At 38.2% G+C, this 16,869-nt stretch overlaps 1 protein-coding gene across 1 annotated transcript in view; it reads left to right on the top strand.

Moving 5' to 3' along the window:
- Positions 1-16,869, top strand: part of LOC134607811 (polyamine-modulated factor 1-binding protein 1-like) — a 340,326-nt gene that overhangs the window by 20,496 nt on the left and 302,961 nt on the right. The window contains 3 exon segments of the mRNA XM_063450371.1: positions 9,982-10,140; positions 10,265-10,348; positions 12,490-12,636. Coding sequence (XP_063306441.1) covers positions 9,982-10,140; positions 10,265-10,348; positions 12,490-12,636 — 390 coding nt within the window.

Here is a 16,869-nt window from a genome sequence, read left to right as displayed (position 1 = left end):
CAGAACCAAGGAGTTGGCTAGACTCCCAAATATATATAGGAAACATGGGGGGATGGTTGCACTCACCTAAACATGCTTAAATGGGGTGCTGCTGGGGGCCATATTATACAATAAATACACAAGATCCAGCGCACTCTCCTATCTACTAAACAGCAACTTCAATGTTGACAGATTTTATTAGTTTGTAAAAGTTTTTTTTAAGAACACCTAATCTAGGCAAAATACTTTTACAAACTAATAAAATCTGTCAACATTGAAGTTGCTGTTTAGTAGATAGGAGAGTGCGCTGGATCTTGTGTATTTATTGTATAATATGGCCCCCAGCAGCACCCCATTTAAGCATGTTTAGGTGAGTGCAACCATCCCCCCATGTTTCCTATATATATTTGGGAGTCTAGCCAACTCCTTGGTTCTGCACCCCTCCCTGTTACAGGTGCCTCATCTCAGGTCCCTATTTAGCCTTGTACTGCAGAGAGCCTCAGATGGAATTTTTTCCCAAGTAAGTGGTTAATCTCATAAGAGCAGACATTAGACTGTGAGAGTAGGACCTGCCAAAGATGGGGTACATTGACGTTGTGGCAGGCTTATGCAATGTATGATCATATAATGTAACTAAATCCCCATTTTTTTGCCTAGATTAGGTGTTTTTAAAAAAAACTTTTACAAACTAATAAAATCTGTCAACATTGAAGTTGCTGTTTAGTAGATAGGAGAGTGCGCTGGATCTTGTGTATTTATTGTATAATATGGCCCCCAGCAGCACCCCATTTAAGCATGTTTAGGTGAGTGCAACCATCCCCCCATGTTTCCTATATATATTTGGGAGTCTAGCCAACTCCTTGGTTCTGCACCCCTCCCTGTTACAGGTGCCTCATCTCAGGTCCCTATTTAGCCTTGTACTGCAGAGAGCCTCAGATGGAATTTTTTCCCAAGTAAGTGGTTAATCTCATAAGAGCAGACATTAGACTGTGAGAGTAGGACCTGCCAAAGATGGGGTACATTGACGTTGTGGCAGGCTTATGCAATGTATGATCATATAATGTAACTAAATCCCCATTTTTTTGCCTAGATTAGGTGTTTTTAAAAAAAACTTTTACAAACTAATAAAATCTGTCAACATTGAAGTTGCTGTTTAGTAGATAGGAGAGTGCGCTGGATCTTGTGTATTTATTGTATAATATGGCCCCCAGCAGCACCCCATTTAAGCATGTTTAGGTGAGTGCAACCATCCCCCCATGTTTCCTATATATATTTGGGAGTCTAGCCAACTCCTTGGTTCTGCACCCCTCCCTGTTACAGGTGCCTCATCTCAGGTCCCTATTTAGCCTTGTACTGCAGAGAGCCTCAGATGGAATTTTTTCCCAAGTAAGTGGTTAATCTCATAAGAGCAGACATTAGACTGTGAGAGTAGGACCTGCCAAAGATGGGGTACATTGACGTTGTGGCAGGCTTATGCAATGTATGATCATATAATGTAACTAAATCCCCATTTTTTTGCCTAGATTAGGTGTTTTTAAAAAAAACTTTTACAAACTAATAAAATCTGTCAACATTGAAGTTGCTGTTTAGTAGATAGGAGAGTGCGCTGGATCTTGTGTATTTATTGTATAATATGGCCCCCAGCAGCACCCCATTTAAGCATGTTTAGGTGAGTGCAACCATCCCCCCATGTTTCCTATATATATTTGGGAGTCTAGCCAACTCCTTGGTTCTGCACCCCTCCCTGTTACAGGTGCCTCATCTCAGGTCCCTATTTAGCCTTGTACTGCAGAGAGCCTCAGATGGAATTTTTTCCCAAGTAAGTGGTTAATCTCATAAGAGCAGACATTAGACTGTGAGAGTAGGACCTGCCAAAGATGGGGTACATTGACGTTGTGGCAGGCTTATGCAATGTATGATCATATAATGTAACTAAATCCCCATTTTTTTGCCTAGATTAGGTGTTTTTAAAAAAAACTTTTACAAACTAATAAAATCTGTCAACATTGAAGTTGCTGTTTAGTAGATAGGAGAGTGCGCTGGATCTTGTGTATTTATTGTATAATATGGCCCCCAGCAGCACCCCATTTAAGCATGTTTAGGTGAGTGCAACCATCCCCCCATGTTTCCTATATATATTTGGGAGTCTAGCCAACTCCTTGGTTCTGCACCCCTCCCTGTTACAGGTGCCTCATCTCAGGTCCCTATTTAGCCTTGTACTGCAGAGAGCCTCAGATGGAATTTTTTCCCAAGTAAGTGGTTAATCTCATAAGAGCAGACATTAGACTGTGAGAGTAGGACCTGCCAAAGATGGGGTACATTGACGTTGTGGCAGGCTTATGCAATGTATGATCATATAATGTAACTAAATCCCCATTTTTTTGCCTAGATTAGGTGTTTTTAAAAAAAACTTTTACAAACTAATAAAATCTGTCAACATTGAAGTTGCTGTTTAGTAGATAGGAGAGTGCGCTGGATCTTGTGTATTTATTGTATAATATGGCCCCCAGCAGCACCCCATTTAAGCATGTTTAGGTGAGTGCAACCATCCCCCCATGTTTCCTATATATATTTGGGAGTCTAGCCAACTCCTTGGTTCTGCACCCCTCCCTGTTACAGGTGCCTCATCTCAGGTCCCTATTTAGCCTTGTACTGCAGAGAGCCTCAGATGGAATTTTTTCCCAAGTAAGTGGTTAATCTCATAAGAGCAGACATTAGACTGTGAGAGTAGGACCTGCCAAAGATGGGGTACATTGACGTTGTGGCAGGCTTATGCAATGTATGATCATATAATGTAACTAAATCCCCATTTTTTTGCCTAGATTAGGTGTTTTTAAAAAAAACTTTTACAAACTAATAAAATCTGTCAACATTGAAGTTGCTGTTTAGTAGATAGGAGAGTGCGCTGGATCTTGTGTATTTATTGTATAATATGGCCCCCAGCAGCACCCCATTTAAGCATGTTTAGGTGAGTGCAACCATCCCCCCATGTTTCCTATATATATTTGGGAGTCTAGCCAACTCCTTGGTTCTGCACCCCTCCCTGTTACAGGTGCCTCATCTCAGGTCCCTATTTAGCCTTGTACTGCAGAGAGCCTCAGATGGAATTTTTTCCCAAGTAAGTGGTTAATCTCATAAGAGCAGACATTAGACTGTGAGAGTAGGACCTGCCAAAGATGGGGTACATTGACGTTGTGGCAGGCTTATGCAATGTATGATCATATAATGTAACTAAATCCCCATTTTTTTGCCTAGATTAGGTGTTTTTAAAAAAAACTTTTACAAACTAATAAAATCTGTCAACATTGAAGTTGCTGTTTAGTAGATAGGAGAGTGCGCTGGATCTTGTGTATTTATTGTATAATATGGCCCCCAGCAGCACCCCATTTAAGCATGTTTAGGTGAGTGCAACCATCCCCCCATGTTTCCTATATATATTTGGGAGTCTAGCCAACTCCTTGGTTCTGCACCCCTCCCTGTTACAGGTGCCTCATCTCAGGTCCCTATTTAGCCTTGTACTGCAGAGAGCCTCAGATGGAATTTTTTCCCAAGTAAGTGGTTAATCTCATAAGAGCAGACATTAGACTGTGAGAGTAGGACCTGCCAAAGATGGGGTACATTGACGTTGTGGCAGGCTTATGCAATGTATGATCATATAATGTAACTAAATCCCCATTTTTTTGCCTAGATTAGGTGTTTTTAAAAAAAACTTTTACAAACTAATAAAATCTGTCAACATTGAAGTTGCTGTTTAGTAGATAGGAGAGTGCGCTGGATCTTGTGTATTTATTGTATAATATGGCCCCCAGCAGCACCCCATTTAAGCATGTTTAGGTGAGTGCAACCATCCCCCCATGTTTCCTATATATATTTGGGAGTCTAGCCAACTCCTTGGTTCTGCACCCCTCCCTGTTACAGGTGCCTCATCTCAGGTCCCTATTTAGCCTTGTACTGCAGAGAGCCTCAGATGGAATTTTTTCCCAAGTAAGTGGTTAATCTCATAAGAGCAGACATTAGACTGTGAGAGTAGGACCTGCCAAAGATGGGGTACATTGACGTTGTGGCAGGCTTATGCAATGTATGATCATATAATGTAACTAAATCCCCATTTTTTTGCCTAGATTAGGTGTTTTTAAAAAAAACTTTTACAAACTAATAAAATCTGTCAACATTGAAGTTGCTGTTTAGTAGATAGGAGAGTGCGCTGGATCTTGTGTATTTATTGTATAATATGGCCCCCAGCAGCACCCCATTTAAGCATGTTTAGGTGAGTGCAACCATCCCCCCATGTTTCCTATATATATTTGGGAGTCTAGCCAACTCCTTGGTTCTGCACCCCTCCCTGTTACAGGTGCCTCATCTCAGGTCCCTATTTAGCCTTGTACTGCAGAGAGCCTCAGATGGAATTTTTTCCCAAGTAAGTGGTTAATCTCATAAGAGCAGACATTAGACTGTGAGAGTAGGACCTGCCAAAGATGGGGTACATTGACGTTGTGGCAGGCTTATGCAATGTATGATCATATAATGTAACTAAATCCCCATTTTTTTGCCTAGATTAGGTGTTTTTAAAAAAAACTTTTACAAACTAATAAAATCTGTCAACATTGAAGTTGCTGTTTAGTAGATAGGAGAGTGCGCTGGATCTTGTGTATTTATTGTATAATATGGCCCCCAGCAGCACCCCATTTAAGCATGTTTAGGTGAGTGCAACCATCCCCCCATGTTTCCTATATATATTTGGGAGTCTAGCCAACTCCTTGGTTCTGCACCCCTCCCTGTTACAGGTGCCTCATCTCAGGTCCCTATTTAGCCTTGTACTGCAGAGAGCCTCAGATGGAATTTTTTCCCAAGTAAGTGGTTAATCTCATAAGAGCAGACATTAGACTGTGAGAGTAGGACCTGCCAAAGATGGGGTACATTGACGTTGTGGCAGGCTTATGCAATGTATGATCATATAATGTAACTAAATCCCCATTTTTTTGCCTAGATTAGGTGTTTTTAAAAAAAACTTTTACAAACTAATAAAATCTGTCAACATTGAAGTTGCTGTTTAGTAGATAGGAGAGTGCGCTGGATCTTGTGTATTTATTGTATAATATGGCCCCCAGCAGCACCCCATTTAAGCATGTTTAGGTGAGTGCAACCATCCCCCCATGTTTCCTATATATATTTGGGAGTCTAGCCAACTCCTTGGTTCTGCACCCCTCCCTGTTACAGGTGCCTCATCTCAGGTCCCTATTTAGCCTTGTACTGCAGAGAGCCTCAGATGGAATTTTTTCCCAAGTAAGTGGTTAATCTCATAAGAGCAGACATTAGACTGTGAGAGTAGGACCTGCCAAAGATGGGGTACATTGACGTTGTGGCAGGCTTATGCAATGTATGATCATATAATGTAACTAAATCCCCATTTTTTTGCCTAGATTAGGTGTTTTTAAAAAAAACTTTTACAAACTAATAAAATCTGTCAACATTGAAGTTGCTGTTTAGTAGATAGGAGAGTGCGCTGGATCTTGTGTATTTATTGTATAATATGGCCCCCAGCAGCACCCCATTTAAGCATGTTTAGGTGAGTGCAACCATCCCCCCATGTTTCCTATATATATTTGGGAGTCTAGCCAACTCCTTGGTTCTGCACCCCTCCCTGTTACAGGTGCCTCATCTCAGGTCCCTATTTAGCCTTGTACTGCAGAGAGCCTCAGATGGAATTTTTTCCCAAGTAAGTGGTTAATCTCATAAGAGCAGACATTAGACTGTGAGAGTAGGACCTGCCAAAGATGGGGTACATTGACGTTGTGGCAGGCTTATGCAATGTATGATCATATAATGTAACTAAATCCCCATTTTTTTGCCTAGATTAGGTGTTTTTAAAAAAAACTTTTACAAACTAATAAAATCTGTCAACATTGAAGTTGCTGTTTAGTAGATAGGAGAGTGCGCTGGATCTTGTGTATTTATTGTATAATATGGCCCCCAGCAGCACCCCATTTAAGCATGTTTAGGTGAGTGCAACCATCCCCCCATGTTTCCTATATATATTTGGGAGTCTAGCCAACTCCTTGGTTCTGCACCCCTCCCTGTTACAGGTGCCTCATCTCAGGTCCCTATTTAGCCTTGTACTGCAGAGAGCCTCAGATGGAATTTTTTCCCAAGTAAGTGGTTAATCTCATAAGAGCAGACATTAGACTGTGAGAGTAGGACCTGCCAAAGATGGGGTACATTGACGTTGTGGCAGGCTTATGCAATGTATGATCATATAATGTAACTAAATCCCCATTTTTTTGCCTAGATTAGGTGTTTTTAAAAAAAACTTTTACAAACTAATAAAATCTGTCAACATTGAAGTTGCTGTTTAGTAGATAGGAGAGTGCGCTGGATCTTGTGTATTTATTGTATAATATGGCCCCCAGCAGCACCCCATTTAAGCATGTTTAGGTGAGTGCAACCATCCCCCCATGTTTCCTATATATATTTGGGAGTCTAGCCAACTCCTTGGTTCTGCACCCCTCCCTGTTACAGGTGCCTCATCTCAGGTCCCTATTTAGCCTTGTACTGCAGAGAGCCTCAGATGGAATTTTTTCCCAAGTAAGTGGTTAATCTCATAAGAGCAGACATTAGACTGTGAGAGTAGGACCTGCCAAAGATGGGGTACATTGACGTTGTGGCAGGCTTATGCAATGTATGATCATATAATGTAACTAAATCCCCATTTTTTTGCCTAGATTAGGTGTTTTTAAAAAAAACTTTTACAAACTAATAAAATCTGTCAACATTGAAGTTGCTGTTTAGTAGATAGGAGAGTGCGCTGGATCTTGTGTATTTATTATATATATATATATATATGTGTGTGTGTGTGTGTGTGTGTGTGTGAAATAAGAAAATGTTAGATTAGCCATAAAAGAGCACAGGAAACAAAAAAAGAAATACAGAGACGGAGGGGTTGCAAGGCACTGTCCCTTTTTTTCTTTGGTTTTTATAAGAAGTTTTTCAATGCAAGGTCAAGTGGGAGCTTTGGCACTCATACATTGTAAGTTTGTGTTCAGTGCATCTATGTTTTACAAATAGCAATGCCATCAATCATTTTGACATACTTGTCCAGTTTCACAGGGTTGATTAAATTGTCCCAGTGTTATATAAATAGGTGAGTCGCACCTTTTGTAAATTATAAAAAAGAAATACAGCTCAGAATTTTTTTTCCCCAGGTTTTGAGTCTCGAGGTTTCAGTGGCAAAACTTGCTATGCTGTTTTTTTCTTCTCATTATACATTTTTTTTGCTGCAGTATTTCTGCAATGTAGCTATATTCAGATAATATATTTCTGTGTACGTTAGGTTAATAGAAAAAGAATGCCTAAACATTGGTTTTCTGTAAAACTGTATAGTTGATATGTAGACATTTGCAGAAATAAAATCACTACTATATGGCAGCTATTGCTGCATCATTTAACCCCTTGAGGAAATGAGGCAGTTGTCCTGAACCAAAACAGAACCTAGAATTTGCTCTATGTGTTTGTTCCACCATAATCTTAAGGATCTCTCTCTCTCTCTCTCTCTCTCTCAAAACTTTTCTCAAAAAATTTTTATAAGTCACACAAAATGAAGTGTGGATAAAATTTTAAAAATTTGAAAAAAAGCACATTTGTTTCTAATTTTTACTTATAATACATTTTACAAATCCAGTGCATTTAAATAAAAAGAGTTCAAAATAGATTAATATATCAGCCCTGGTTGTTAATGCCTCATATGTCTAGGATCGAAATGTATTTACCTTAACTCTTTCTCTAGCCCCTAAACCTAGCCTTACCCTAACTCTAAGGAAACCCACTGCTAATATCAGTACTGATTTAGGCCGAAGGGTTCCCATGTTAAAACAGTGTAGTGGTATGTTGCCTCAATCTATTTACTGTTTTAAATAGGTACAGTGAATCTGTCAGTCTTTCTGTCAGCCACTACAAATTGCCCGTGTTGACTGAGGGACATCCCAAGTATCTATTTAAACCTGCTCACACTGCATTGCAGTCAATGGAGATTTAAAGGGATGCAATCAGTGTCGTAACTGGAAACCACGGGGCCCCGGTGCGGAAATTGCCCTGCTCCCCCCATACTTTTCCCCCTTCTTCCCTGCCCCTCAATGTGTCACATTCATGACCACCGGCCCCTCCATGTGTTTCATTCATGCCCAACAGGGTGAGTGTGGCATGGTTGGGGGGGATGAGTATGACAGAATTGGAGAGGTTCATGTGATAGAGTGAAAGGGGGCGAGTTTGAGAGAGTGATGGAGAATGATGGTGACAGCGCTAGAGAAGGTGAGCTTGATAGGGTGAATATGGCAGAGTGATGGAAGGTGAGTAGGGCATGGGTGAGTGACAGGATTGGGGGAGTTATTGTGAGTATGGCAGGGTGAAGGGGGGGTGACAGTGTGTGTGTGTGTGGTGGGGTGACAGTTATACAGACACACATGCAGATAAAAAGACAAACACACAATGACATACATGCAGATACACACCATATAACACATACAGATACATACACACATGCAGATACACAGACACTTAATAACAAACATTCAGATACAAACAGTATGACACTTTATGACACATTCAGATACAAACAGAATGACACTCATACAGATACAAACAGTGACAAACAGATGCATAGGCAGACACTGACATTCAGATATGCAGACATACAGATATACATATATCCACACATGCAGACATGAAGTGGTTAAAACAAAATTAAATACATTAACAAATATTTCATATATGTTTATATTTAAAGTTGTATCCTGAAATTGTTGCAGCTTTGAAGATTATACATGTGGCTGTGGATACAACAGCGTTTACTTTTATCATGAATAAATTGTTACAAAGACTTGCTGAAAATTAAACAAGAAAATGTTGGTGGCAATATGAAAAATCGTCCCCAATATATTCTTGTTTCAATGAGGCCTCCAGAAGTCAAAATTGGTAGACACTTCACGACTTCCTCAGTACCTACTGAAATGGTACTCCGTTTTATTTATTTTTTTATCATAGTTGCATGGCACTCTTCTTGTTTCAGTTAACAACCATAATGTTTCAATGGGAGGGGACCTGTTTGAGATTCTCTCCTATACCATTTGTACTAATAATTTTACAACCATTCTTGCCAATAATTTTACAACTGCTCAAATATCCTTAAATGTTTATTTCTTTTACCGTACCTATCTCTAAGACCCTTGTTACACCGTGTAGTAGTAAAAGAGAAAGAGAGCTGGCAAAATTTTCCGAATTGGTCTCACTTCCAGTGAAGAAGAAACATTTTAAAGGGACATGCAACTTCCCAATAGAAAATTAAAAAATCACTATATAGTAGATATGCACCGAATGAAAACGTGCATGCATTTAATTAAGCATTTTTATTTGGGTTATGTCTAAACACTGCTTGCAAAACCTAAATTTCTCTCAAGCCCCACCCTTCTTCCCCAGCCGAGACCTTCTGTGGCTGCCCAAACACAGACTTTGCAATGCAGCTCGATGAGGAGTCTTTACAAGGCAGGTGTTCTGGCCAATTGCCTGCCTCTATTGTTTAGCTCCACTGAGCTAAACCACCAGGAAGTAACAAGACCCGTTGCCCGTTGCCTGCTACTATTGAAATCTGCACTTTTGTAAAATGAAAAAAAAGAGGTGTCACTCTTCACACATAAAGCTTTTTAGAGTCCAGAGTGTCCCTTTAACTATAACTAACACCCAAAGGGTTAAATATGTATTGCTGCTCCTTAAATGCACACACGTGGTACTGTATTAATATTAACATAACACTGTGAGTTATAATACTCAAACAACTGCAAATAAAACTATACATTCTTGTTTTTTTGTGTTTGAGTCTACGTAAATATTTTATGGCAACTTAATAATTGTTTTCTATTGATTAAGTCTGTTTCATGTTGACTGTTGAGGGCCTTTCATGTTTTCCAAGCGAGTTGGGTGCAGCCTCGCTCTAATTCTGCATTCTTTTGTTCAAAGATTTTGAAACTGGAGCAGACAATAATTGAACAGAAAAAGGAAATGAAACAACTTCAAAATCTTTACCAGGACATGCTGGAAAAAAATGGCCGATTAGAGGCAAAAATTGAAACCCACATGATAACAGCTCAGAGTGAACAAGATGTACTTTTAAATGAGGTGAATACTTTATGCAATGCTGACATGTCTTGAATTGTGATTTATTGCTTTTTGTCCTTTCGTGAAATTCATATGCTGTATAAAAAAAAATGTACTTTTACATTATGATGTTGTGACCTTACAGATCTCTTGCAAAGAAGAAATTATCCATAAAATGAAATTGCAGGAAATTGATCATGAAGAAAAGTTGAGTATAGCAGATAAACAGGTATACAGATACTTTTTATTTTTTCTGAATTTAATTTAATCTGCCGGTGACTGAAAGCTTAGAAAGAGCTTCTGATTGAAAATATCTGATTATATGACAAAAATTGCAGGTTTGTTTTTAATTCATGTGAGTTGATGAGATTTTCAGCATTCAGCAACAACAAAAATAAAAAACTGCATTATTAAAACACTTGTATATTTAAATAAAAAATGGAAGTATTTTAAGTTTATGTTTAATAAATATTTAAAGTTGATATCATTTCACTTACACATGAGAAAAATCAGCAGTAGAAAGGTTCTGCAAATAAAGAGTTTTATTGGTAGAAAGTGTATTTAAAAAAAGAAAAATCACATTAATTAAATTCCCAATAGCATAATTGCTTTTGATCATTTTTTGACTGGAAATCAGTCTTTCTGTGGTGTATCTGTGCATTTTAAGGTGAACTGGATAACAAATGCATTTTAGAATTTCTAGTCAATCATATCTTAATTTGCCTTTATATATCTATTTTTTATATTTTTTATATGCTTTTAAAATGATTTAATATTTTGTATACCGTTTTAAAATGATTTCATATTTGGAAATATATTTTAACACATTGATATACTTTTGATGATATATGTTTTGATATTTTAATATTTGGAAAAAAAATTATTTGAAAAACGTTTATCCAAAAATATTAAACTGAGGTTAGAGTGTCTTGGGGATCAGCTTTAATATGACTATTGAATGCAGTGCTTCAAAACACAACAGTGATCTGTATCACCTACGAATAGCGCTATTTGCTTTTTTTATTATTATTATTATTATTATTATTATTATTATTATCCTCTATAAATCCAAGTATGTAAGTATGAAATTCTCTATTGTTTTGCATCTAACCCAGTATCTGAATCTGAATTTTTCCAAAACACAAACTATTGTTTAAAACATATACCAGAGATGATAAGCACATGAGACTGTCTTGCTTCCAATGAGTACTACTAGCACTATATGCAATAATACATTCCTATCTGTTACCAGTATAAGTGCTTGTTTACAACCATATTACTACTTATCATCATCTAACCACCTCTCACTAAAATGCTTGTCTCTACTGTTAGCAAGTAGCGGCTGGTTACCAACTTTAAAATTATTTACATTAGAGACCAGGAGTTACAGGCAGTCACTACTGAAAGCCACTCACTAACTACCGGCTGACACTTCACTTGACCCAACCCTGTCTCTACAGTTTAGTGGCTGCCCCTAACTCAAACAACTTAGCACCAGCCTATGGCCTGGTGTAAAGATATTAACGGCAGCTAACCTTATACATCATATTGAAACAAAACGTCTTGTTGCAGACATGTCGCTAAGTTTTATTGTGCAGCTGCTATTTCCCTGTACCCACTGGATACACGGGGTGATGTGTGCATGCGTAGGTGTGTGTTTCTCTCTCTGCAAGCAAGCCGACAGTATGCAAGTGGTTTATATCTGCTGAAGTGGTTATTTGTAATAGTTTAAATAATTACAAATATTGCAGAAAGTTTAGATATCTGTTGGTGATTTTTAGCAACTACATGCTACTGGTTGTAGTTAATATCAACACTTTATAACCGCTATGTACCCACAAGGTTGTATACAAGCCCATTGTGTTTTCCTTCTTGGAATGCTGCCTATCCTAGCAAAAAAAATACAATGCATCTAATTCTTCTAACTTTCTTTTTTATTCACACATTTTCATGAAGGTATTGCATTTGTGAATAAAAAAAGTTGTTGGTATTTTGCTGCATATTTAGCATTGTTACATTTACTTATAAGGTTGGTAGACTTTCTTTGATACACTTGTTAAACATATTCTATTTAAATGTGTAACTAGCTAAAACTCAGTAGCAGAAAGAGCCAAAAAAAAAAAGGCTGAATTCGCATAACAACATTTCAATTTAAGGAAAAGATCTGCATGACAATTGGGATTATTGGTGCATGTTTGAAAAAAAATAAAAATAGTTTCATGTTTTATACGTTTTGAAACGTCAAAATAACTCAAGATAAATATTTAATATAGATGAAATATCCCAGCAAAACATTAGGAGTACTAAAATAATGTTATGCAAATACAACTGCTGTAGAACACATCATTACACTTTTAATGACTTTTTCAGATTCAACATCACAAGAGTTTACTTCAAGACTTGCACCACAAGTACTTGGATGTTACAGATTATGTAAAAGAAAAAGAAGAGGTAATTCAATTGCTATCGAAACAACTCGCACAGGCAAATGCTGCAAAAGAAGATGCAAAGATAGAGGTAACTGCTGCCTTATTCAACATTTTAATACTTGCTGTCAGAGAGATTTCTACCCATGGTTGGGCTTTGGTTCATTAAGAGCAGACTTTTTTTGAATACCAGTTTATTATGAACACAGATAAAGAAGTTTTGGATAAAAGTCTGAATAGTGATAATGTAGTCTGTGCATGTTTGAATGTGACATCCTTACAAAGTTATAAAATACTACTGAGTCTAGGGCAGTTTTTTAAAATTATGTTATTATTATTATTATTATTATTATTGGCATTTATATAGCGCCAACAGATTCCGTAGTGCTTTATAATATTATAAGAGGGGGGGTTTAACTATAGCTTTATAATATTAAAGGGGGGGGGGGATTTAACTATAAATAGGACAATTACAAAAACACAACAAAACAGTAAATAGAAATTAAATAAGGTGGGAGTGAAGCAGAGCTGGAGGAAAGAGTAGAGTTCTGCCCTTTAGGAGAGAGCAAGGGACAGGTATGTGAGGTAGGGATGTGCATGGACAAAAAATTTGGTTCGGCAATTTGGCACTTTGGGAATTCGAAACTTCAGCAATTCCCTAACCCTACCCCAAAACCCTAATCCTACCCCTAACCCTCCCCTATCTCTACCCCTAACACTACCCCTACCTCTAACCCTACCCTACCTCTAGCCCCTAACCCTAACCCTACCCCTAACCTGAACCCTACTAGGGTTAGGGGTAGATTTAGTGCTAGGGATAGGGTTAAATTCCTGTCATCATTCCCTTAAATTTCCCTTCCTCTCCTGTTTTGCCACTTTTCAGAAATCCGAAGCACTTCGGAACTTCCAAATTTCGGCACTTCGGCAATTCGGTTCGGCACTTCCGAAATTCGGCAATTCAGCACTTCGGCAATTCAGAAATTCGGAAACATCTGGATGTCCGAATTGCCGAAATGTGTCCAAATTTAAATTCGAACCGAAATGATTTGCACATGTCTAATGTGAGGTAGAGGTTACTCTGGGAGGCCATAAGCTTTTATGATTTGTAAATGATGTACAGCATTATACCTGGGCATGTACATATTCTTATATAATAATATAGACTCATAGAACAAGTTAAATATATATTAAAAAGTAAAACATTATCTTTTCAAGGTTATTCACTAAAGGGAGAATTGACAGGAATTCAAAGAGAACTTCATAATATAGGCCAAAATAGCTGAACTGGAAAATAAATTGTTGACCTTAAATTTGAATTCCTGGTAGTTCTAACTTTAGTAACTCACCCAGTTAGCCATGTATCCTCAGCAACATTGCCGGTCTATATATTTTTGTGCTCTACTAACTAGCATCTTGCACCCATTAACTATGTGCTGGATTGTCTCAGAGGTGTCTTTGCACAGTTTGCATCTTGGGCCCTGCCTGGTGTGGTAGAACCCCACTTCCTTTGATCTGGTGCTTAGTGCCTGTTCCTGTGCTGCTAGAATTAGTGCCTCTGTGCTGTCTTTCAGTTCTGCTTTTTCCAACCACTGGTAGGAATTCATAATGTGAGCCACATCCACTATCTACTGAAGGTTCATCCCATTGAGTGGTTTATCTTGCCATGTAACCTCCTTGTTTGTACCCTCTACTTGTTCTTGTCTCCAGCATTCCCTTAGCAATTCATCTCCGTGATGTATTTGTGGATGCTCCTTATTTCATCCAGCACTGTGGCATTAACACTCATTAAGGCCTGATCTCTTTCCTTCCAGCTAGTGTATCATTTGGATACTAGATTTCAGATAGAATCCACCATGATATCCATGGTATTCATCTCCTCTCTTGGCCAGGTTATTATCCCAGCTGGGTATCTGATGACTAGTAGACCATATGTGTTATTTGCATGGATCTTGTTCTTGCCATTGAGCTGGAAATTCAGGGCCTGTCTGGATCTCTACAGGTACTTGGATGTTGCTGTTCTCTTTGCCTCTTGCTCATGCTTGCCATCTGTTTGTGCTACTGGTAGCTGTTTTCTACATCTCCTATTTGACTTATGACTCTTCAGTTCCTTCAGTACTGATCATCTTCCCTCTTTTGCTATCATGTGTAAAACATATCTAGTCTAAATGGCATTTCCGTGTCCTTGCTATATATCTTAGTTAGGTGGATCAATAAGTCAATGTCCTGTTCATTCTTGGCATACGGCTTGATGTTGTCCTTGTAGAGGATGTTGCTGATGGTAGATCTTTTCTTGAATCTGTATCTGTATTATCTCATGATGTTGAAGATGAGGTCTATGGAGAACAGCTTTAGGGATAGCTCATGGCTATATGCCACACTTGATGCTCACTTGTGTAATTATCTGGAATTGGCTTCTAGTGTTGTTTGCCACTTTCCAATTGAGTTCTTGATAAAGGCTTGCCTTGACCATGTATAGAGCCAAGTATTCCAGCACCTATGTGTGGCATTGTGTTGTAGTATTTCTTATAGTCCATCTAGGGTGTGCAGAGATTGATCTGCCTGGTCTTGGAATCTTGTGTATGACAGTAGTGGTGTTTTGAGCCTTGTGTTTTTCAAATCCCCTTCTGAGTACTGTTTGTGTACAGACTTCTTGCCCATCAATCTTGGACTCAACATGGACTTTCCATGTTATCGGGATGCAACATAGTGAGATGGCGATCCATAGTGAGATTCTGTTGTTCCCCGAGGGTTCTTCATGACTAGTATTGTTCTGTCTTGTGTTAGGAAATCAGGGTGGGAGCCTATTGCCTGTAACTGGTTTATGTATGCCACTAGATCCTATGCAGCCTCCTCATTTTTTTTTAATCCAGTAGCTGTGGATCATATCAGGTCTCTTGCAGGCCAACTCTTAATGTGGGCTACTTGTTGTTGGATATCACCTACTGTGATAGTGACTGGTTCTTGTTTTGGAAGTATGCAGTAGTCTGCTGTCAGGTCTAGTAGCCACTGCACCTTGATGTTATATTATGCTTCTTTCTCCCAGATGTTCTTCCAGTACTGTTCAGGTTCATCACTGGTCTTGGGTGGATATGTTCTTACACTGCAGCTGTGTGTACTTTTTGGATGGTTCTTTGGTAAATAGAGAAGTTACATAGTTACATAGCTGAAAAGATACTTGCGTCCATCAAGTTCCTCACATATGTTTTTGCTCTTGATCCAAAAGAAGTCTATGCTTCATCTGCTCAGTCTGGTTGCTAGTGCGGTCAACAATCGCTTGTCTGCTTCCAAAGCCTCAGGTATAGGCATTTCCCTAGTAGCCAGAATCTATCCTTGATTATTCCGCATCTGGGAAGTTGATCCAGCTTACTAACATCCAAAAGTTTTTACTTTATCTTGGCTTCCAGGAGGGAGGTGAGCAGACTGTATAGTGTAAGGACAGTGAAAATTAACATGTCACCATGATTTGTAAGTCTGACACAATGGTTTCTAAAAGGATTTTTTTCAAACAGATCTCAGCTGTAGAAGATTGTGCTGGCCATTACATTATGTTGCATATTTGTGGGACTGAATGCCTCTGTGCTTTTTGTAATTGATCTACATTTTTTGATTGACAAGTATGTGGACAGTATACCATCCAAGGTTTGAGTTATACAATATTCTCATTATGTACAATGGGAAGTTTGGTGTTGCTGCTTCAACAGAGTCTTTAAGTCTTTTGAGATCAATGTTTCTTTAGTTGTAGTTATTATTAGCACATAACGCTGATCACAGGTTCTTCTTCACAAGTGCATCACTCCCCCTCTGGATTAAACAGTTTGATATAGTGACACAAGACCAAAACCTTTTTTTAAAAAAAATAAAAAAAAATAAAGGAAAACTTATATCTTCCCAATAAGTGAAAAGGCACAGAACAAATAAACCAAAGCGATAATAAGCAATAGATCTATTGTTCTTGACACCTTTTTGATTTTATCAGCAGGAGGTTATTCGCAGACATAGGTGAAAGGTCCTTTTATTTTAACAGTTGCAACCTTTCCCTATTTCTGTCTGAAAAATTGTGTCCAGAAAAAAAAGTAGTAACACATCTGCCCTTTTCTTTTATTGTACAACAAAAAAAAAATGTTTTGCCATTTTTATATATGTTAGCAGTATATTGGAAAATGTACACATCTAATGTGCATGTGCATACTAGAATAGGAACAATGGCACATTAGGAAAGTATCTATCATGACGGAGAAAATCTTTTCTCCTTGTAATATGCATTTTTATTAATTATGAAGTCATGACTTCAACATCCAAAATTCCTTAACAAATACGTTGAAAG

The sequence above is a fragment of the Pelobates fuscus genome, chromosome 4 (genome assembly GCF_036172605.1).
Source record: "Pelobates fuscus isolate aPelFus1 chromosome 4, aPelFus1.pri, whole genome shotgun sequence".
Classification (NCBI taxonomy): Eukaryota; Metazoa; Chordata; class Amphibia; order Anura; family Pelobatidae; genus Pelobates; species Pelobates fuscus.
The sequence above is the reverse complement of the archived record's forward strand: the minus strand, read 5'-3'. Positions and strand labels throughout refer to the sequence as shown.